The 21,785-nt window shown below is 40.1% G+C and overlaps 1 protein-coding gene across 3 annotated transcripts; it reads left to right on the forward strand.

Annotated features, from left to right (window-relative positions):
- Positions 1–3,269: 3,269 nt before the first annotated feature.
- On the forward strand, positions 3,270–19,445 carry LOC306932816 (multidrug and toxin extrusion protein 1-like). 3 transcript variants are annotated; one of them, XM_079514750.1, is made up of 17 exons: positions 3,270–3,537; positions 5,061–5,162; positions 5,414–5,482; positions 6,235–6,383; positions 6,530–6,572; positions 7,184–7,228; positions 7,596–7,693; positions 7,798–7,895; positions 8,523–8,636; positions 8,714–8,781; positions 8,919–9,027; positions 9,245–9,320; positions 14,596–14,665; positions 14,853–14,985; positions 15,754–15,896; positions 15,978–16,020; positions 18,856–19,445. In XM_079514750.1, the coding sequence occupies exons 1-17, from the start codon at positions 3,394–3,396 to the stop codon at positions 19,041–19,043; spliced, it is 1,692 nt and encodes a 563-aa protein (XP_079370876.1). In that variant the 5' UTR covers positions 3,270–3,393; the 3' UTR covers positions 19,044–19,445. The 3 variants fall into 3 exon arrangements, with proteins under 3 accessions (XP_079370876.1, XP_079370878.1, XP_079370877.1); XM_079514752.1 differs by having other exon boundaries at positions 15,802–15,896; XM_079514751.1 differs by having other exon boundaries at positions 6,280–6,383.
- The last annotated feature ends 2,340 nt before the right edge of the window (positions 19,446–21,785 follow it).

Consider the following 21,785-nt stretch of genomic DNA (forward strand, 5'->3'; position numbering starts at 1 on the left):
GCGGATGGCTCCGCCTCCTCTCACGAAACTGCTCTGGAATGTTCTGGATTAAGGCAGGGTTGCCAGATTGTGCGAGGCTGCAGCTGGGTGCCCCTCAGATTGTGTGAGAGAAATAAGCAACTATGTATATGAAAACTATAGTCTCTCGAGACAGAACATTCAAAGGAAAAGAGGGCGCTGTTTCTCTTGTTTTTGCCGATATGTTCTCAGATTGATGAAAACAAGCCCAAAAGAATCGAGCCCTTCGCACTTTACCTTAGCATACACTACGCAGAGTGTAGACGTAGCCTGCTACATCTTATAACTCTATGGCCCTTTTGACATGAAGTGCCATGTTTTTATTTTCTTGATAGTCAGTGTGCCATGTCAACATTATGTTGAATTATGACACCACATCAAAAATAAAAACAGTTCCAACAGATTGATCCAGACTCCCTCCCAGTCACACTCACAGTTCAGTTTGAATGCATGTACAATTATGTACAGGAATCGGATACATGTGCATGCATTTGAGAGAGGTTAATTTAATGTTATTTTAAAAAGAAAAATCCTCTCTCTCACTGTCTCACACTTATGCCAGTGTGCCAGTGCACCCTTCACTGTGCCACCTGTGCCTAAGGTCACATTCCCACCTAATACTTCGGTAGACTCGATGCGAATGGGAGGAGAATTGGGACTTCTTGCATATTTAATTTACTGCGGTTTGCCTTCACACTGTCATCCGAAGCTATGGAAACGCAGCAGGGGGACCTTTATCAATGTGTTCCATTCATAAACTATAGCCTACACACTACACAGTGAAATATATGGTGATCAAAATTGATTAAAATTATACTCATAACGTGCATGTGTCGTGCCGTCTGGGACTGGACCCACCCCTCTCTCTCTCTCTCTCTCTCTATACGCACGCAGCCACGCACTGTTCTTTTGGGCATGGAAGGAACGGCGCTGAGCGCACTGATATAACAGACAGCAGCGCAAAATGTTTACAAGTTTATCGAGATGAAAGTCCCTACTCCCCACACAGTGACAGCACTCCATGTGTACGGCACGCACAGACAGACAGACAGACAGAATATTCTGTAGTGTAGGCTATAATACACTGCAGTGTTTGTATATGTGTTTCCTTAAGCAATTGATTAATGTACTCGTCCTAATTTAATTTCGATCAGGGCTTCAGTCTCCTCATTCGACCACGTCTATCCACGTTAACGGGACATCTTTGCGCTGCGTAAAATATGCCTTCTCCGTCTCCAACTGTGTTCAGCTCCTCACCCGCCACATTGTTTGCTTCATTTCCTTTATTTACTGCGGATTGCATTCACACCTGCACCGAATCGTAATCAAGTGCGATTGGAAGCGAAGTGAAACCCCCGTTTTTGCTCGGAGTAGAATGCGGTTCTTTGATACGCATTAGGATTCAAATGAGCCTTCACACCTGCCAAACGAAGTGCACTTTCTGACAATGCGCAGCAGGATTCGTTTTAATCGCAGCAAAGCTTTCTGGTGTGAATGTCACCTACCAAAATCTCCTGGAGGGGGCGTCAACATATGTGTCACGTGGTAGCGGCCGCCATACTTGCTGGCTTGTCTGGTTTGTTTACATTGAGCGACTATCCGTGTGCTTGTATACGTTCTTTTTTTAAACTGACCTCACAATGGTGCAGACTTGCTCAGTAAATAAGTGCCACAGCAGGTCACGTCGAGGAAATGAGCCAGAAAACGGAATTAGATGTTCAGCTTTCCAGCATGGAGACAGCATCAAGGAACCCAGATTGACAAGTTTACAAAAAGACGTAGAATGGCTTGGATCGGCGCACGGGCGCAGAGACATAATGTTCAACAAAGTATCTAAGCACAGCCGTGTTTGTTCACAACATTTTCCTTGTCCTTGTAATGTATTTGGGCCCGACGTTCTTTCTATCTACCCTGGTGTTGGTTCACTATGTTGTCGCCAAGAACGAGCTTAATATTTACAAATACATACCACCGTCACTCTATTCTGAGTGATGTGGGCTAGAATTTAATGCCCACGAGAGGGCCGTCCCAAGCTTTTCAGACGCCGCCCCCCTCTTGGTGACGTACACGTTCTCACACGCTATACCCCTGGCCTACACAATACATCTATTCAAGGCTATTTGAAAATAGCCGATCTACACGCAACCTGCCTTGCACTAAGCATTTGGGGTTTATTTCATTTTAAGACCTGTTACCTGTAATGATTTTTATTTTGTGAAGAATCTGACTGAATCTGATATTTAAAACGTTGACCAATGAGCAAGAGTGTGCGCAGTGCACGTCTTCTGTGTGGTGCGCGTGCATTCCATGCAACTGCACTTTGTCTTTGGCTCTGTAGTGTCGCATATTCACATTTTAGTATTAACACACACCGGACACAGGGCTGCTTTGTAGTCTTTACTCGTTCACTCCAATTAATACAATCCAGTCACGTTGCATGTAATCACCGCCACTTAATCACATATATATGACCCACCTGTCTCTAACATCCTGGTACCCTATGCAATACCAGTGGCTGGACACTACATCCCTCCCCTTCTTGGATGATAACCATCACCATAGAGAAATGTACAATATTCAAACTCAAAACATGTTTTACTCAAATAATCTTTACACTTCAATATGACCCAGTTTCAATAACAAAACTATAGTGCCACCTCTGAATATACTTTGCACATTAACTGAAAATCACAATAACTCAATATGAAATATTTCTTTTCAAGGCTTTTTCTTCCACACACAAAATATATAACTGTTTAAACATAACACAGTAGAATGGCTAGGGGTAGACTACCCTGCCATTCAGACAAAGACAATGCCTGGAGATTATTCTGCTCCCTAATGGCAATGCCTGACTAAATCACATAGTCTTTCAGGTTAGCAGGCTGCTGTCTGTTTCTTTGTGGACGAAGAAGAGCCCTGGTTGGAACTGCAACTGAAGTCGCTTGGATGTGTGAAGATTATTTGAGTAAAACATGTTTTGAGTTTGAATATTGTACATTTCTCTATGGTGATGGTTATCATCCAAGAAGGGGAGGGATGTAGTGTCCAGCCACTGGTATTGCATAGGGTACCAGGATGTTAGAGACAGGTGGGTCATATATATGTGATTAAGTGGTGGTGATTACATGCAACGTGACTGGATTGTATTCATTGGAGTGAACGAGTAAAGACTACAAGGCAGCCACGTTGCATGTAATCACCACCACTTAATCACATATATATGACCCACCTGTCTCTAACATCCTGGTACCCTATGCAATACCAGTGGCTGGACACTACAGGCTCCCAGGTCAATATTTAACACTTAAGTTAAACATTGTACGGTCATCATTGCCAGCTTCACCAGCTAGGTAGCAGTAGGCTATAGAAATTATGGAGAATCCTACAGTAAATGGGAATGACAGTTCATCTGTCAAATCAAGTATTTGTGGAGGTTGTTTGAGACGAATTCGTCAAAAGATTCCTGTTGGTGCCAAGACAGAATTAATTCAACTTGCAAAATTGGCCTGTCCAGCGGTAAGTAGAATAGACCGAAAACGACTTATTATGATTATTATGATTATTATGATTATTATTAGTATTATTAGTATTGTTATTATCCTCAATAGGCCTACTGGTAGCCATTTTTTTTCATTAAAGGGAGAACTGATATTTTTGGGTTAAAACAAAACGTTTTTTGTTAGGAGGCTCGATCTATAGACTATATGTATAGCAATGATTACTCAATCTGCTATAGTGTTGCTGAACTAAGACCCCGAAGTTCAGTCACAGCATAGGGTGTTAGTTCAGTCTCCTTGTCTCTCCAGCTCTTTAATACACTTTTTTTTCTGGTAGGTGACATATTTCAGCCAATTAGGAGATAGTAGCCTATACCCATTTATCAGCTTCATTCTTATAGTGCTCTGATCATTTATTTGTGTCATCACTAAAAAATGTGTGTCCCCACACGTCTCATATTTGCCATTGACAATGAAAGGAGAAATTAGATCATATGTCTGTCAAATATGACGTAAATTTGTGGCAACACAAACATCAAATGCCATTGACAATAAGGGAAAATTTCCATCATATGTAGACGAGCAAATCGGCTAACCAATCACATAAATTCAGTTGTTCATGACTGAATTTCATGACCAATTTGTGACCGGTGGCCAATCGAGTCACATAAACTGTCTCAAGAAAACTTCATACGAAACACAGTAAAATATAGTAAGGTGCACTAATTAAAGTGCGTGTGCAATTATATACTGTGAGACCCAGTAAAATGCCTTGTAGCCAACTATGCCACTTGCTTTGATCGGTGCAAGTCCTCAATTACACTCATGAAATATAAAAAATCACACCCGTGTGAACTGAGTGGTGTAAGGTCTTATATAGCCTGTCTGACGTAATGAAATCATGTCTGACGTAATGAAATCACACCCGGGTGAACAGGGTGAACATGGCAACCATGCTCATTTTTTTTGCACTAACAAAGCCAGTTGTAGGAGTGGTTTACACCACTCAAAAAGGACACTCAGGTTCGGGATTTATAACAGATTAAAAGAGAAAACCCAGGAATGACTGAAACCAAACGTATTTAAAGGGGGGGTTACAAAAGTAATTTTATTGTCCTAATACAGTGGGCACTCTAAAATGGCCAATAGAAAATACAGAGTTAATATTAAAAACGCCCTAAGCCTAAAATCCTAAATAAAACTAACTAACTAAAATCTTAACCAAACAACAATCAATAACTATTAAAATGTCCATATATCAGTACTGTGCAAACAGCAATGTGCCAACAAGCAGGGTGCAAAGCAATGCATGATGTATGATGATGTATAATGATAAGAGCGCCCCTCACTTCACACGGGTGTGATTTTTTACAAAAGAAAATCATGCCCTTCCTTTAATTACAATAATATACACTGACTGACCTGTGATCTGCATGCATGAAATTAACCGATTTTACTATAGGCATATAGCCTGTCTATATTGAAAGTGCAAGATATGGGCTCTGAAGAAGCGGATCAAACTAATTGTCTTTTCTCATTAAGTTTATGGCCCAGCTTATGATGTTTTCTGTGAGTTTCATCAGTACTGTGTTCTGTGGCCATTTGGGGAAGACAGAGCTGGCAGGAGTGAGTCTGGCTATAGCTGTAAGTAGTACTGTTTAAGATTATTATTATTATTTCAAGAGCTATTCAATTTAATTCAACCATTATTTGTCACATGCATGCAGCTCTTAAAAACACTTTCAAAAATGTGTTTTGGACAGCTTCATGGATTGTGTGCACAGCACATAAAAACTAGATATCCTACACAAATGAGACTATAAATCTGTTCAATGGCCAGGTGGCTATTGTGTATAAAATTAACAATTGAAATAACCATTGCTTCCTTTCACCAGGTTATTAATGTTACAGGTGTATCGATTGGAGTTGGTTTAACATTAGCATGTGATACATTAATATCTCAGGTAAGAACACTCACTTCTCTATGCACACACACACACACACACACACACACACACACACACACACACACACACACACACACACACACACACACACACACACACACACACACATACACACAGTTGTAATGATGAGTGTACCTGTATGTATGTCAAGAGTATGAGCAAGAGTGCTAGATTTGAGAATTGGCCAAACTAACCTAATGGTTTGTTTATTGTATTCTCTACGAACCTTAAAGATGGAGTGCCATGATTTTGTTCCACCCTAAAACATGATCATCAGGTATTATTAAAATATAAGGTGGAAGAACTTTTTCCAAAAAGTGTACAGTATTTGTTAAAATCATGCTTTTATGTGTACATGCCCACCAGTTCAATAAGTATGCCTGGTTTGCCTGGTGAGTGGTGATGGGTGGTAATGCACCTGAACTGAAGCCGCACCCATGTAGTTGTATGATAAAGGGGGAGGGGTTAGAGGAGGGGCTGATAGTGTGATGTCACTATATTACTGTTTATTTCATTGGCCCGTTTGACTGTCAAGGGTTCAGCCTCCAGGAAGAAACCCTAAATACAAAGTGAATACACCATTGCACATAAAAACGACTCCAGGGTGTCTAATGAAGTACTGTCACCTCATAGACACATGAAAAACTGGAAAAATACAAAAAATGTGGCACTCCATCTTTAATCAATACGTTTCTGAAAAGTTTCTATGAGTTGTTTTTTTATGTACATCTATTTTTCTGTGCCTGTAGACCTATGGGAGTGGTAATCTCCTGAGAGTTGGTGTCATTCTGCAGAAGGCTATCCTGATTCTGATGCTGGCATGTTTTCCTTGCTGGGCTGTCCTAATAAACACAGAGTCTATTCTCTTGGCTGTCAAACAGACTCCAGAAGTGGCAAGGTCAGCCTTGTAGAGATATTGATATACTCCAGCTGAAGTTTACTTGTGTTTTTAATATAACATTATGTTTTTATGTATGATGTGCCTTATATTATACTAGATTGGTCTTGAAGGTCATGACTCCTGACAGGCTATGTCTTTCTTAGGGTGGCTCAGATGTATGTGAAGATCTTTATGCCAGCACTACCTGTGAGTATCCTTGCATGTGTGCTAGTCTGCAAACAATAGATCATAATGAACAGAAAGTATCGCAGTAGACTTGAGCAACAATATTTACACAATGATATTTTTGAGGCGTGCTATTCCCTCCTATGTCCAGCTTTTGGTGTGTACAGTGTGCACAAACCTTGTCCTACACAAACATTAAAATGCCATTGACAATAAATGACAATGAATTTAGAGTTTTTGTGTAAACACAAACATTGTGTAACACAAACATTGATGACGAAGGTGAAGACGCAAATTGTGATTGGACGGAATGAGATGATGTATGATGATGTATGATGATAAGATCGCTCCTCACTTCACACGGGTGTGATGTTTTGATAAATAATCATCCATAATGTCTAAATAATAACTAAGTAGGTAAAGGCAAACAATAGAATAGCCAAAACATCCAGGTATGTTCAGAAAGTCTAGTCTCATATCATTATATGATATGTAATATCAACATATTGGGATATTGCCCAACCCTACTGTATTTCCTCCCTGCAATACAAATGTACCTTTGGGTACAATAAAGTTGACCTTGAGCACACACCCAGTTAAACAAGTGCATTTATTATTGAGACTTTTTACAGGCCACATTTCTTTATGAATTGGAGACAAAATATCTACAGAATCAGGTAAGTAGTTATATTAAAATATATAATAATATGAAATAATGTATAATGTATATAATGTATATTAAAATGCACTCACTGGTTTTAAGCTTTACATAATGTAATTCATGATGAAGGTTGACAAAATCTCTGCACATCCAGATACCAGAAAGAAGATCCTAGTGTATACCGTGATGATGTGATACAGATGAACACTGAACAGCCTAGAACTGTTCAATTCAATCCAACAACTCTTGTCTGAACAATAAAACATTCAGGCTAATTTGTAGACCCTGATTTAAAGGAATACTTTGGATTTTGCTGTGTACGTTTTGCTCTGTTCAGGGTATTGGGATATTGGTTCAACTGAGTTGTATATCCCTTTTTTCAGGGCATCATATGGCCAGAGGTTATCACAGGAGTTGTAGTTAATCTTATGAATGCTCTCATCAATTACATCTTTCTATATGAACTCAATCTGGGAGTAGTGTGAGTATCACTTTGTACATGATCACCACTCTCGTATCTTTCCTCATATTTATTGGTGATGCCCTACATGTGGCCTATTTAATGTTATGAAATATCATTAACAGAGGGTCGGCTGTTGCCAACACTATCTCCCAGTTCTCCTTGGCACTATTACTATATGCATATATTATATGGAAGGGACTTCATAAGACCACCTGGGATGGTAAGTACCACATTTGCAGAGTGGCATGATTTTAGTAGGCCTACTACATTAATAACAGGGTTACATCTTTAATATTAGATGTATTGTCAATTCTATTGTACTATTATAAGAAGACACCTCACTCATGGTACCACCTCATGGTACCATAGCACCACAAAGGCCCTAAAAACAATGCTCCAGACATCCCAAAACAAACTGGTCAGACTACTGCTTGGCATTAATCCTAGAACTCACCTTACCCCTGTTCACTTTGATAGTTTGGAATGGCTTAGGGTAGACAATAGACTAGTACAGTGGCTTGTATAATACATATAGCTGAGCTACATTTTATTATTGTCTCCTGTCCATCTGTTCGTCTGTCTGTCTTTCCGTGTGTCTGTGTGTGTGCAGCTAATCTGTGCTATCGGTGTGAAACTGTGCATGCACACTTGGTGTGGTCTTTGTTCGATGTACACATACACCAAAACTCTTTGGCCAAAATAGCCGATCTACAAGCTCACAACGTGTTGGGTTGTGAATCGTGATGCGTTGTGATCTTGGAGATTGGCGATTGTTCCTCCAGAATAGGGATGCCTCAATAACCTCAAGTGGTTAATAAATAAACTAATTGACTAATTGATTATCTAGGCTGGTCTAAAGAGTGCCTGCAGGACTGGGGAGCATACATCCGCCTGGCCATTCCCAGCATGCTCATGCTGTGTGTGGAATGGTGGACTTATGAGATTGGAGGCCTTCTGGCAGGTATGGAAGCAGGACATCTTATGTTTCTAAAAATGTATTGGTGCAAATAAGTGGTCTTATATTCCTTCTCTTGTCAGGCCTAATTAGCGAGGTGGAACTCGGAGCTCAGTCAGTTGTGTTCCAACTGGCAAATGCTGCATATATGGTGAGTTATTACATGAACAAGTACATAAATCCATCTGTTATGGACAGCATCTACAACAATTTCTAGACTCATGAAATAAAATTAACCATATGTTTATGTATGTAATGAAATTGTTAATGCAAGGTTCTTGTTTGTAGTTTCCTCTAGGGTTCAGTGTGGCAGGCAGTGTAAGGGTAGGCAATGCCCTGGGGGCAGGAAATACAGAGCAGGCCAAGCTGTCTTCCAAAATGACATTACTCTGTGCAGGTTATTACACATTCTAACCAATGTCCAGAAATTGATGTTTAGTTATCATATTCAAATTTTGTTGTGAACAACATCTCTTTTTGTAATGAAGCTCTTTTTTTATTAGAGATTAATTTAACAATGATTTGATGATATTAATTACTTGATTATAACAATTGATCTTTACAGTCCTATCAGGATTATATGTAATTGTGCGACTCCATTATCTCATGCCCAGGGTCAATCTCTGTGTGCTTATCAGTATTCTTTGGGAGTCTGAAGGACCATGTCGCCTATGTCTTTACATATGATGAGTGAGTATTGAATAATGTTGTGTGCCCATTATGATTTCTGCTTACCCTTGACCCAGAATAAACCTACTGAAAACAGTCTTAGTGTGTTTGAATTACATTAACAGTGACTGACAGTACGATTGTGAACTGTCTTCCTTTACATATTAACTTCAATCAAGTGGCGAGTGGCCTTTGTTCTCATAAGCACTGTACAATACCTGTAACCAAGGTTTGACTTTTAACAGTTTGTGTGATGATTTTTGTTTTTAGTATTACACTGTTGACATCAAGTGACAAATCACTCAACACTCAAATGCATCAACTATAGGTAAAGTTTGGCATGTCCACTGCATCACAGGAGCAGGACAATGGCAACAGAAGTAGAAATGAAGGCACTGGAGCAACCTACAGTAGCTCTGGTCCATAGCCTAATGCACTTTGCTGCCGTTGCATTTAGGCTATGGGACTGTTCTCTTCCTGCCGTCGCATGAAATGCAGACCAGCCTCTGTAGCGAAAATATTAAGAATGTTTTACCTACTCACCACCAATACAAAGGCGGCTTGTGTAATTAGAAAGCGTACTTATTTTTGCGCACTCTGAGACCCCCACCACACATATAAAATGTACTTTTTGGCCAGAAAGGGATTTATTTTCATTGGGAAAGATCTTGTCTATGAGGTTTTCTCTTGGCAATATCGGTAGAGGTTGTTTGTTTTCGTTTTTTTTGTATTTATTTATTCAGCACAGTATAAAAACAATACAGTGAACATACAATTATAAGAAGGGTAAAGTGCTAGGCTGAGGAAAAAAAGCCCAAGGGGCTTATACAAGACCTTATATGTAAAACACAATGAAACATTGTACAAGAAATATAGAATATCCAGAATACATGATTGCAGTATAAACTAGAAAAAGTGCCCTTCTGGGCACAGGTCTCCACCAGGAGGATAGGACTGTGTGAGATGTTTGGCAAAATGTTTAGGAGTAATATAAATAAGTAATATGTTTGCCTTTGATGGCAATTGGATGATTTGAGGCATTTTGTTCCAAAAATGTGTTTTGCAAAAATCAACCTGTTGGTGGTGCTATAACAGGCCAATGTGAAAAGGGTGGGATATATTCCTCAGCCTAGTAAGAAAATGTGTGAAAGATTTGACGTAAATTGCATGCTGCGTTCATGATTTGAGGCTTTTGTTCAAAACAGGGCAATCTTGCAAACTGTGAAAGCCAATTATAGCCAATTAGGATGGAATATGAAATATCGGACAGATCCGACTTGAGCACATGACCATAGAGATACTGTGTAACGATTTTTGAGATTTTTGGACAGAATCTGGAGGAGTAATATCCAAAAATGTGTTTTACAAAATTCGGCCTCCTGGTGGCGCTATAAAAGGTAGATGTGGAAAATGCAGGTCAAAGGTTTGTCCTTGGCCTCTAGGGAGTGTGCATGCAACGTTTCACGCAGATCGGTGCAGTTTTAGGTAAACAATGTGAAAAGCTGCCTCATGGTGGCGCTATAACAGGCCGTTCTGGAAAATGCTGGGCAGAGGTTCATCGTTGGCATCCAGGGAGTGTGTGTGCAAAGTTTGGCATCGACCGGGTTAACGGTGCCGGAGATTAGCTGGTAACGGACGGACGGAAGGACACACGGACGGACACACACACACACACACGGACGGAGTGCAAAACATACTCTCTCCCCATGCCTTCGGCCTGGTGGAGACAAAAAACAAGAACAAGAGGGCGCAGTGGAATAACTAAAAGTATTTTTTTTCCGGTGGAAAAACAATCCCTTTCTGGCCAAAAAGTCTACATTTTATACGTGTGGTGGGGGGCTCAGAGTGTCCACTAAGGAAAGTAGGCTTTCTAATTACACAAGCCGCATTTATATTGGTGAGTAGGTAAAAAAAACGTTCTTAATATTTTCGCTGCAGAGGAGAGGCTGTTCTGCATTTCATGCGACTGCAGGAAGAGAACAGTCCCATAACCTAAATGCAACGGCAGCAAAGTGCATTAGGCTATGGACCAGAGCTAGGAGCAACCTTTGATGAAGATGTAACACAACATCCCATCCCCTTGTACTTTGCACCTTAATAAAAACTAAGTGCCTTCCTCACGTGTGTGCGTGCGTGACAGCGTGCATGTATAAAAGAGTGATGTGTCTGTATAATTATATTATATGTATGTATGTGTATGGGCTATATATATATATATATATATACTAGAATTTCGCGGGCCTTCGGCCCGCTCATCCCAGAGTTGCGTTGCCCCGCGTTGCGATACAGAAGTCCACAGATACAGAAGTCCACAGTGACACGCGTTGTATGCAGCTGTTTTGTGTTGCAGCGCGTGCGCGCGCGCGCGTGTAGTGTTGTTGTTCTTATCCATAACAATAAATGGATCAAATATGCTCTATATTAGTTATGTATAGATTTAAAGCAGTGGCTGTCAAAGGTGTGATCCAGGGACCCTCATGGTTCCTTGAGGGGGTTCCAAATGGACCCATTATAGGTCTGTAACTCTGAGAGTGTACAAATGGAACCAAGTGGACCCTACAGGTCTGTAACTCTGAGAGTGTACAAATGGAACCAAATGGACTCTGTTATAACGTTTAACTGTGATACTGTACAAATGGAATCAAATGGGACTCTTATGGGTCCATTTGGTTTTACTCTCAGAGTTATGGGGGTCCTTGAAATTTAAAAGGGTTGAGAAGCTGTATGCAATGGCTTATGTCTTGTAAAAAGAGAGACCAGCCTATTCTCCAAAGCATGATATCTTATGCTTTGCTAGGTTGTACAAATTAATATTGGGTCAATATAATTTGCAGGACTCACGTGTGTGCTCTCTGTCTCTCTCGCTCTCTTCTCTCTCCTCCGTCTCTGGGGTGTGTGGGGGGGGGGGGGGGGGGGGGATTAGTGGCGCTGCCTGCGACAGTGCTATACTTCTCCAGCAGCGGTGCAGAACCGAGAGAGTGACACATTCTTGTGGATGTAAACTGCGCAAGTTGTAGCTTTAAAGTTCGGATTGTGTAGTCGCACCGGTGGTACAAAGTGAATGTTACAACTCGCACGGTGATGTTGTAAGGCGCAAATGCGAGTACCTAGTCGCACTGTCGAGCCCTGTGTAGTGTAGTGGCATTTTCGCTGCATCGCGAGGCGATCCAAATTCCCCCCCGCGCACGCACGCACGCACACACACACACACACACACACACACTGGACGTAGCTGTGTGTTGTTGCAGCGCGCGCGTGTGCGTGTAGTGTTGTTGTTGTTGTTCGTGTCGATATTTGCGCGTCGGTTTGTCCCGCTTGTACCACGCCAGGTTTGCACAGTGCGCTCAGTGCGATATTTCCGAACGTGGGCGTTGTGTGTGTGTGTGTGTGTGGGTGGGTGTGTGTGTGTGTGGCTGGCTGTGTTTTGTTGCGTGGGGATCGCCATGTGAGGGGGCTAGCCAATAAGGGCCCTGTGTTGCATGTGGAGAATTGTGTAGGTGAGTGTGTGTGGTGTAGCCGAACGGGGTGGTGAGGACATGAGGGGGATGTAGCACAGCAATCGGTGACCCCTACATTAAGCTGTGTTGCTCCCAAGATGCAGTGCAAATGCGTGTTGTAGCAACCGTAGCCAATGGGAAAACAGGATGCAGTGTTGCCAGGTCCGCGAATTGTAAGCGAGTTGTAAGTAGCGTGTTGAATGGCATTTTTTCTGGGCTTGTTTTCATAGACCTGGCAACAAATTAGGCGGGGGTGTCGGTGCTTGTGGCGTGTTTGTGTTTATTATTGATATTGATGTTGTTTGTGAGTGTGGACGGGAGGCGGCTGTAGTGGCAGTGCAATGACAGTTTTTACGCGGGTGTTGTTGACTGTGGGCGTGCGGCGCGACATGAGGAGATAGCCGTGGATCGACGCGGAGGGTAAGACTGTGTCGTGTTAGTGTGTTGTTGCAGTGTGTGTTGCAGCGTGTTGCAGCGTGTCAGTGACGTAGTAGCTGGTGCCTTTTGTTCCTGTGCGTGCTTTTGGGGACATGTTTTCAATTGTATATAAGGATATAGAGAGAGAGAGAGAGAGAGAGAGAGAGAGTACTGTATTGTGTTCATCTTATTTTCTTTTATAAAGTGCAAGTTGACAGAGTCTGTCTGGACAAAGGAAGGTAGAGAGCGAGGGACGATGTGTGTGACATCAGACCAGATCTTTATCAGCAAGAGAGGGACAGAGGAATTGGGAGAGGAGGAGAGAGAGAGTGAGGGGGTCTAAGAATTCAGCCAATATTGGGTACTGATGCTGATCGAGGTGTAGCTCTGTTAACATCGGCTGAATCAGTGATTTCCTTTGTGTGTACAATATATTAATAATAATAATAATAATAATAATAATAATAACTAGAAAAAGTGCCCCTCGGGGCACAGGTCTCCACCAGGGCAGGTCAGGTTGTGGCCTCCTGGTGGCGCTATAATAGGCCAATGTGAAAAGGGTGCCATTTCTTCATACGCCTTTGATGGCAATTGGATGATTTGAGGCATTTTGTTCCAAAAATGTGTTTTGCAAAAATCAACCTGTTGGTGGCGCTATAACAGGCCAATGTGAAAAGGGTGGGATATATTCCTCAGCCTAGTAAGAACATGTGTGAAAGATCTCACGTAAATTGCATGCTGCGTTCATGATTTGAGGCTTTTGTTCAAAACGGGGCAATCTTGCAAACTGTGAAAGCCAATTATAGCCAATTAGGATGGAATATGAAATATCGGACAGATCCGACTTGAGCACATGACCATAGAGATACTGTGTAATGATTTGTGGAATCTGGAGGAGTAATATCAAAAAATGTGTTTTACAAAAGTCGGCCTCCTGGTGGCGCTATAAAAGGCAGATGCGGAAAATGCAGGTCAAAGGTTTGTTCTTGGCCTCTAGGGAGTGTGCATGCAACGTTTCACGCAGATCGGTGCAGTTGTAGGTAAAAAATGTGAAAAGCTGCCTCATGGTGGCGCTATAACAGGCCGTTCTGGAAAATGTGGGGCAGAGGTTCATCGTTGGCATCCAGGGAGTGTGTGTGCAAAGTTTGGCATCGACCGGGTTAACGGTGCCGGAGATTAGCTGTACACAGACGGACGGAAGGAAGGACGGACACACACACACACGGACGGAGTGCAAAACATACTCTCTCCCCATGCCTTCGGCCTGGTGGAGACAATAATAATAATAATACTGCCTATATACAGCAGCATGTACCGGTATGTTATTTTGATCTAACAGTCTGTCAGGTTTAAAATGGAATTTCCTTTTTCCTTTCCAACAGACAAATTAGAGAGCGAGTTTCTGAAGTTATGGCTTTCTACGCACCATTTCTCATTCTAGATGCATTTTCAGTAAGTATCTCTTGCCACTGTATTTCACCTTGACAACATGATACAGCATATACAGTGCCTGTGAACTACGTGTAATCATGTAAACATTTCTAATGGCTTATACTGTCAGTAAGAATACAAGACACCCTTTTGACTGGAAGTCCAGGCAGGCAGTCCAGCCAAGTCTTTGTTCTGTTTTCTTGTCTAGTGTGCCATATCAGGTGTTATCACAGGAGCTGGGAAGCAGACAATTGGAGCCATCTTTAACGTGGTTGGTTATTATGGTGTGGCCCTTCCTATTGGCATACATCTAATGTTTGTTGCCAAATTAGGAATAAAAGGTAAGAAGAAGTTTAGAGTAGGCCTGGGACTTTAACTGATTATTTTTTATTAATTAATATTACAGAAACAAATACGAGATTTAACACGCTTAGTTTTTGCACCACAGAACCTTTTTCACTAGACAAATTTCAGGCATATCGATCATACCAGTGCACCAACCAACAAATATTGGCGAGATATTTTAAATAGTTGACTGGTAGATAAATCATTGATCCAATATTTTCCCCTCACTGACTTACATTGCACGCACGGTGAAACAGGTCTTATAGACATATACTTTTAGCACACAAATGATTTAAATGAATGTAAACAAAGTGTATTCTACTTTTACTAATTTATAAAATTACAAACGGTTTAGCATTTTGTTATTTTTTAAATCTCTTACAATGACTGGTAAAGGGACTTTTTCTTAAACATTCAATAACAAACAAGGTAATTCAGTCACAGAAGCATATACAGTACCTTCCTGTATTTTCTTGTTACTGCTGTTTTGCTGTATTTGTACTTTATTCTTTTCCTGTAGTTTCTTATTATTGCTGTTTTGCTGTACTTGTAGTTTCAATTGTTATAGCAAGATATTTTTACGTCATTACGACATGTTTGTTATTACGTGATTATAACAAGATTCTTTATTTCCCTTGCATGGCAGCAATATGCATCCGTATTTTAGACCTGTTCATGATGAAATTTAAATCAGTATGGAGGCTATTTTGGCAGTTTAATAATGCGTACATTGGTATACCTTTTGTTGTATTTATCATTATTAGGTCACTGCTCTTTTAGAAAGACATTAAATGGCCTTTGTGCCTCTCCAGGTCTTTGGACAGGTATGTTTACCGGCGTTTTCCTTCAGTCCACCGGCCTAATGATTTATCTGACCAAAATGAACTGGAAGAAAGCCACGACAGAGGTGAGTAGGCAAATTTATAATTGTCTGATTCAAAATGTCTTGATCTAACCTTTCTGTATGTAATAAGACATTTCCTCCCAGGCACTAATGAGAGCCGGAGTGCATAGGAGCTCTACAGACATGGGTAAGAGACATTCTCAAGATTGAATATTTGCCTTACTCCACATGTCATCATGTCTGTGTGAGAGATCTGTGGGCTAAAGCATTGGTTCCCAACCTTTTTATACTAAAGTACACCACCTATTAAAATATTTGGCTTTCCATGTACCACCATAATAACTGATGTTAAAATACAGGAGCGTATACCTGCCCCTTTTGTTCCATTCCTAAGCCAATGATGCTGCTGCTCTGACAAAACTCTGTCTAATCACTAATCAGCAAAACTGGTGGTATTTTTAATGTGATTCATCTGTTCTCAAATCTTCTATTAACGGTGTGCTGTCATGCCCATTTCAGCACGGCTGGATAGCCTAGAAGAACTATAGTAATTTTTTCTCCTTTTTTGGGCGACACTCTGTACCACCAGAGGGGGGCTCAAGTACCACCAGTGGTACACGTACCAGTGGTTGGGAAGTGGGAACCTCTGGGCTAAAGAGTCTTTGCTCATGTTCTGAAAGTCCAACAGTAGAACATTTCATTTCATTTCATATTTATTTATTTCATTTCAGTTATGGTTTTACATGATCATATTTATTTTTACTTTGTACTTATTATTATTATTTTTACATATTCCATACAGAAAGGAAAAGGAGCAGGAAGAAGATAAATCTTATATATACCTGCCCCTATCATTAAAAAAAACATCTAATTGATGCTGCCACCAACCATATATGATTACATCAAAGAAAAAAGGAAAAAAATAACAACCAATTGATGCTGCCACCAACCATAAATGATTACATCAAAAAAAGAAAAAAACAAGACAAAGGACATAGAGCTCAACAAGAGAACAAACAAAGACAACGCTGAGGAAACAAAATAACACTTATATCTAACCTTCTAATTCATATTTTATTTTTTATTTTTTTATTTTTTAAACACTTTCTTAAACTGAAACACTGTTGTACAACTCTTCAACTCCTGGTTTTGTGAATTCCATAACTTTATACCTGTAACAAAAGTGCACATTTGTTTTAGTGTAGTCCGAGCGAACAGATGTTTAAAATCATGTCTTCTTCTGTGGTCCTCATCCTCTGAGCTAAACACAAATGACTTCTGTAACTGTATTGGTAATGATTTGTTTTTCGCTCTGAACCCCACTAATAATGTTCGTAATTCTACCAAATCCATGATTTTCAAAACACCTGATAACATAAAAAGCCTATTGGTGTGTGCTCTGAAATCTTCTTTATACATGATTCTTAACACTCTTTTTTGTAACATAATCAAAGGAGTCATATTACTCTTGAATGAGTTACCCCATACTTCCAAACAGTAAATAAAATATGGTAAAACCAGTGTACAATACAACATCCTCAATAAATTCGTATCCAAATCATATTTTACTTTGTTCAAAATAAAAATACTTTTGGCCACCTTGGCTTTTATATATGCTATATGATTTTTCCATGATAATTTCTCATCTAATATAACACCCAAAAACCTAAATTCATTCACTCTTTCAATATTCACTCCATCTATAGTGAGAATAATTTCATCCTTTTTCAAATTAGAGAAAATCATAAACTTGTTTTTTTTTTCAAATTCAATGATAACTTATTTTTATTAAACCACCTTTTTAATTTAACCATTTCATTTGTAATGCTTTCTGCTACACTTTTTAAGTTATCCCCTGAACAAAAGAAATTAGTGTCGTCCGCGAACAAAACAAACTGCATTAACTTTGACACTTCACAAATATCATTAATATACAAAATAAAAACTTTAGGTCCCAAGACCGAGCCTTGTGGTACCCCACATTCAAGCTTCATGGAATCAGATTTATGACCCCCCAACTGTACATATTGTTGCCTGTTGTGAAGGTAACTGATTAACCAATCTAGAACTACACCTCTTACCCCATAATTATTCAATTTAGATATTAAAATAGTATGATCAATTGAGTACCACAGACGAATAACAGTCTAAGTCCACACTATTGATCCATAATATATAAATGATAGATAAGGGTTCAGGACAACAAGGCCTTTTCGTGGAGGGGTCAGTCTGAAATTTGGACTTAGACTGTTTTTCGTCTGTGGTACTCAATTGTGTCGAACGCTTTTTTGAGGTCAATAAAGACACCTATTGTGTGTTTATGATTATCTATTGCTGTTGTTATTTCATCGGTTATTTTCATGAGTGCCAGAGCTGTGGACCGATTGGTCCGAAAGCCATACTGACTCTCACTCAGTAAGTTATTCTTTTCAATAAATGAGTCCAATCTTTGTACATACACTTTAGAAAACTGGGAAAGCAGCGACACTGGTCTATAATTAGTAAAATCATGTTTGTTTCCTGTTTTAAAAAGTGGTATAACCTTTGCCATTTTCATCCTGTCTGGGAAAACTCCTGTACTAAAAGAAAGATTACAGATATAACTAAAAGGTTTAATTATACAGTCAATAGTCTTCTTCACAATGATCATATCTATCCCATCACAATCAGTTGATGTTTTGTTCTTTGATTTTGCTACAATTGATTTAATTTCATTTTCACTCACTTCTCCTAGAAACATGGACTGCATTATTTTACTTCCCCCTTCATCATTTTGCCCAGCATGTTGTGGAATGGAATTGGCCAAACTTGGCCCTACATTTACAAAAAAAGAATTGAATTCATTTACCTATACCTATAAAGTTTGTTTTTCTTTTTGCATGCATTTTGTAAACCTTTTGTTATCCAGGGCTTGTTATTGTACCTATTCTTATTTCTGCATTTGAGTAGAAATCCTTCTCAATTATTTGAAAAGGATCTACTGAACATGTATGACTTATATCTAACTGACATGTCTCCCCAGGGAGTAATTTGGAAGATACGGGGGCCTGCGAGGGACACACAGATACACAGGAACTGGCTGATGTTGGGAACAGATCAGCTGTCATAACAGTGGTGGACTACAGAGCTCTGGTGTTGCGTAGGGGTCTGGCCCTGGCTGGGATGCTCTTCATTTTGGCTGCTGGAATCATCATCAACATAGTAGTCTAACTTGATTAGATGAGCATAGATACGATACAGTTGTTCTCAGCTAGAACCACTGAAGTCAGGAGAGTGCATGATTGGCAGCGGCACAGACTGTTTAAAAGCACGCACGTCCAAATGAGTGCTCAAGTTGCCTTTGCATTAGTGTCAGGTGAGTGCCATTAGGACTACTTGCTGGAGGCCACCCACACACTCCGACCATTAAAGTGTCAATCAAACCTATTACAGTTTTTCACCATTGTTAGCCCAAAAAGAGTGCACATTGCACAACCTTCAATTTGGTACTACTTCACACTCCCTTATCTGCATTAGATTCTGACTTTCCTTCGTTACGCTCTGATGTCAATAATTCATCACCTTATTGTTCAAACACTATACGCACAATGGGTTGAGCAGGCCCATTACAGTAATGCAAATAAAATAAAATAAAATAAAACTTTTTTGGATATTTGTGTGTGTTTGACTATGAAAAAAGTAGGACTACACTGAGTCATTTTACAAAAGGAGACATGCATGGCTCATTCTCCAGAGTCATTATCATTCATATGCAGGTGTGTTCCATTTCTATGATTGTGTTTTGAATGTTGTACTTAAGTGTGCAGCACATTTTCAGTTGTGTGTAGTGATTAGTGAATGGTACTGTATGTGTGTTTCATTTGAAAATAAATATGGCTGTGTGTAGGCTACCAAATGGAAACACAAGTTCCATTTTGTGACCAGAAGGGCCACTTCACCCCTTTTACAACCTATTAATGATGTTTAGGAGTAGGACACAAGAGACCCTTTCCTGGGGTTTTTATGTGTGCAATATGTGTTTTTAGATATTTCAGTCATGGCGCCATATTCATGAATCATTTGTCATGAAAGTGTGGTCTGACTTCCTTCCAGGACTACAAGTCCCACCTCCATGCAGCCTCCCCATAGGATAGAGTGCAGACCAGAGCGGACCAGTGTTACTCAAGCCTGTCCGTCACGACTACAGTTAGTCCAAAACGCAGCCGCTCGCCTCTTAACAGGGCACGGAAGTATGACCACATCTCCCCGATCCTTGCCTCCCTACACTGGCTCCCTGTGCGTTACAGGATCCAGTTTAAGATTTTAATGTTTGTTTTTAAGTCTGTAAATGGGTTGGCACCAGTCTATATATTGGAACTTGTAGCTCCCAAAGTATCGACAAGGGCCCTGAGGTCGACTGACCAGTCAGTTCTCAAGATCCCTAAATCAAAGCTGAAATCCCGGGGGGATAGGTCATTTTCCGTTGTAGCACCCACATTGTGGAATGAACTTCCACCTCAGCTTCTCAAACCTTGCCTGTGTTTAAATCACGTCTGAAAACTCACTTGTACTCCTTGACATTTGAACATACTGATTAAGAGTTGCTGCTTCCACTGCATTATGTCCATATGTTGCCCTGTTTATATATTGTTGTTTTGTCTTTGATATTTTAGTATTTCTTTGTGTACAGCACTTTGTTTCAACTTTGTTGTATACAAATGTGCTTTATAAATAAAGTGGATTGGATTGGAGCGACAGCCCCGCCCCCTGGTATTCATTTCAATGGAAGTTGCTCAGTGGCGTTTTGAAGCAACCTGAAGAATGCTCTACTTCCGCATTTGCCAAACAAAATTTGGCTGGCAAATGCGGAAGTGCTACCGAGGCGAGCCCTAAATGTTAAACCCCAGCGGTGCTGGGTTTCCTCGTGCTATATGCACAGGCCCGACTGCAGTTCCAGCCTTGACTAGTATAGGCTTAACGGATTCAACGTTGGCCAGCCGTTCTGGGCATACATATTTAAAAAACAATAGATGCCTCATTGGCCGCTGCAATTCTATTCTATCTGTCTCAGATGTACTGTATGTCAAGATCTTTATGCCAAACATAGAGCTCTGCAAACAATAGATCTGCAAACAATAGATCATAATGAACAGAAAGTAGACCTGGGCAGCAATATTTACACAATTCTTTGCGCATTTGCCATAATCATAAATTTTCTCCCTGCAATACAATTATACAATAAACTTGACCTTGAATAAACCCGGTTAAACAAGTGCATTTAATTTACACTTTTTACAGGCCACATTTCTTTATTCCCTGGAGACAATATATCTATGGAATCAGGTAAGTAGTTATATCATTCTGTATATTAAAGGGCACTCACTGGATTTAAGCTTTAAAGGTCCTGACCTACACCATGAATTTTAACTTTTCCCAATTTTGAACAATCATGCTTTCTCATCATATTTGGGTATTTATGTACAGTGGTCTCACAACAGGACAGCTGATTTGGTGCTACTCGTGATGTGATGTCATAGGTATCTCCCTACTTTATATAATAATAATCCCTCTCCCTCTTCAGTTCCAAAATTGCAATTAGTTTTTTGGGGGAGAGTTCATCCACCTGGCCATTCCCAGCACGCTCATGCATTGTGTGTTATGGAGTTATGAGATTGGAGGCCTTCTGGCAGGTAAGGAAGCAGGACATCTTATTATATATGTTTGAATTATTTTTTTATTGAAACAAATAAGCGTCTTATATTCCTTCTCTTGGTCAGACCTAATTAGTGAGGTGGAACTCGGAGCTCAGTCAGTTGTGTACCAACTGTCAAATGTTGCATATATACAGTAGGTGAGTTATTACATGCAAAAGTGCATAAATCCATCTGTTATGGACAGCATCTCTACAACAAATTCTAGACTCATGAAATAAAATTAACCATATATGTTTATGTATGTAATGAAATTGTAAGT

The sequence above is a fragment of the Electrona antarctica genome, assembly GCF_951216825.1.
Source record: "Electrona antarctica genome assembly, chromosome: 11".
Classification (NCBI taxonomy): Eukaryota; Metazoa; Chordata; class Actinopteri; order Myctophiformes; family Myctophidae; genus Electrona; species Electrona antarctica.

What these genes read in the sequence shown, in the direction of transcription:
- LOC306932816 (XM_079514750.1), top strand. Translation starts at nt 3,394, where the DNA reads ATGGAGAATCCTACAGTAAATGGGAATGACAGTTCATCTGTCAAATCA. An exon ending in TCATAAGACCACCTGGGATG is followed by an intron (nt 7,896 to 8,522) that starts GTAAGTACCACA and finishes TTGATTATCTAG; the next exon opens with GCTGGTCTAAAGAGTGCCTG. An exon ending in TAGGAGCTCTACAGACATGG is followed by an intron (nt 16,021 to 18,855) that starts GTAAGAGACATT and finishes ATGTCTCCCCAG; the next exon opens with GGAGTAATTTGGAAGATACG.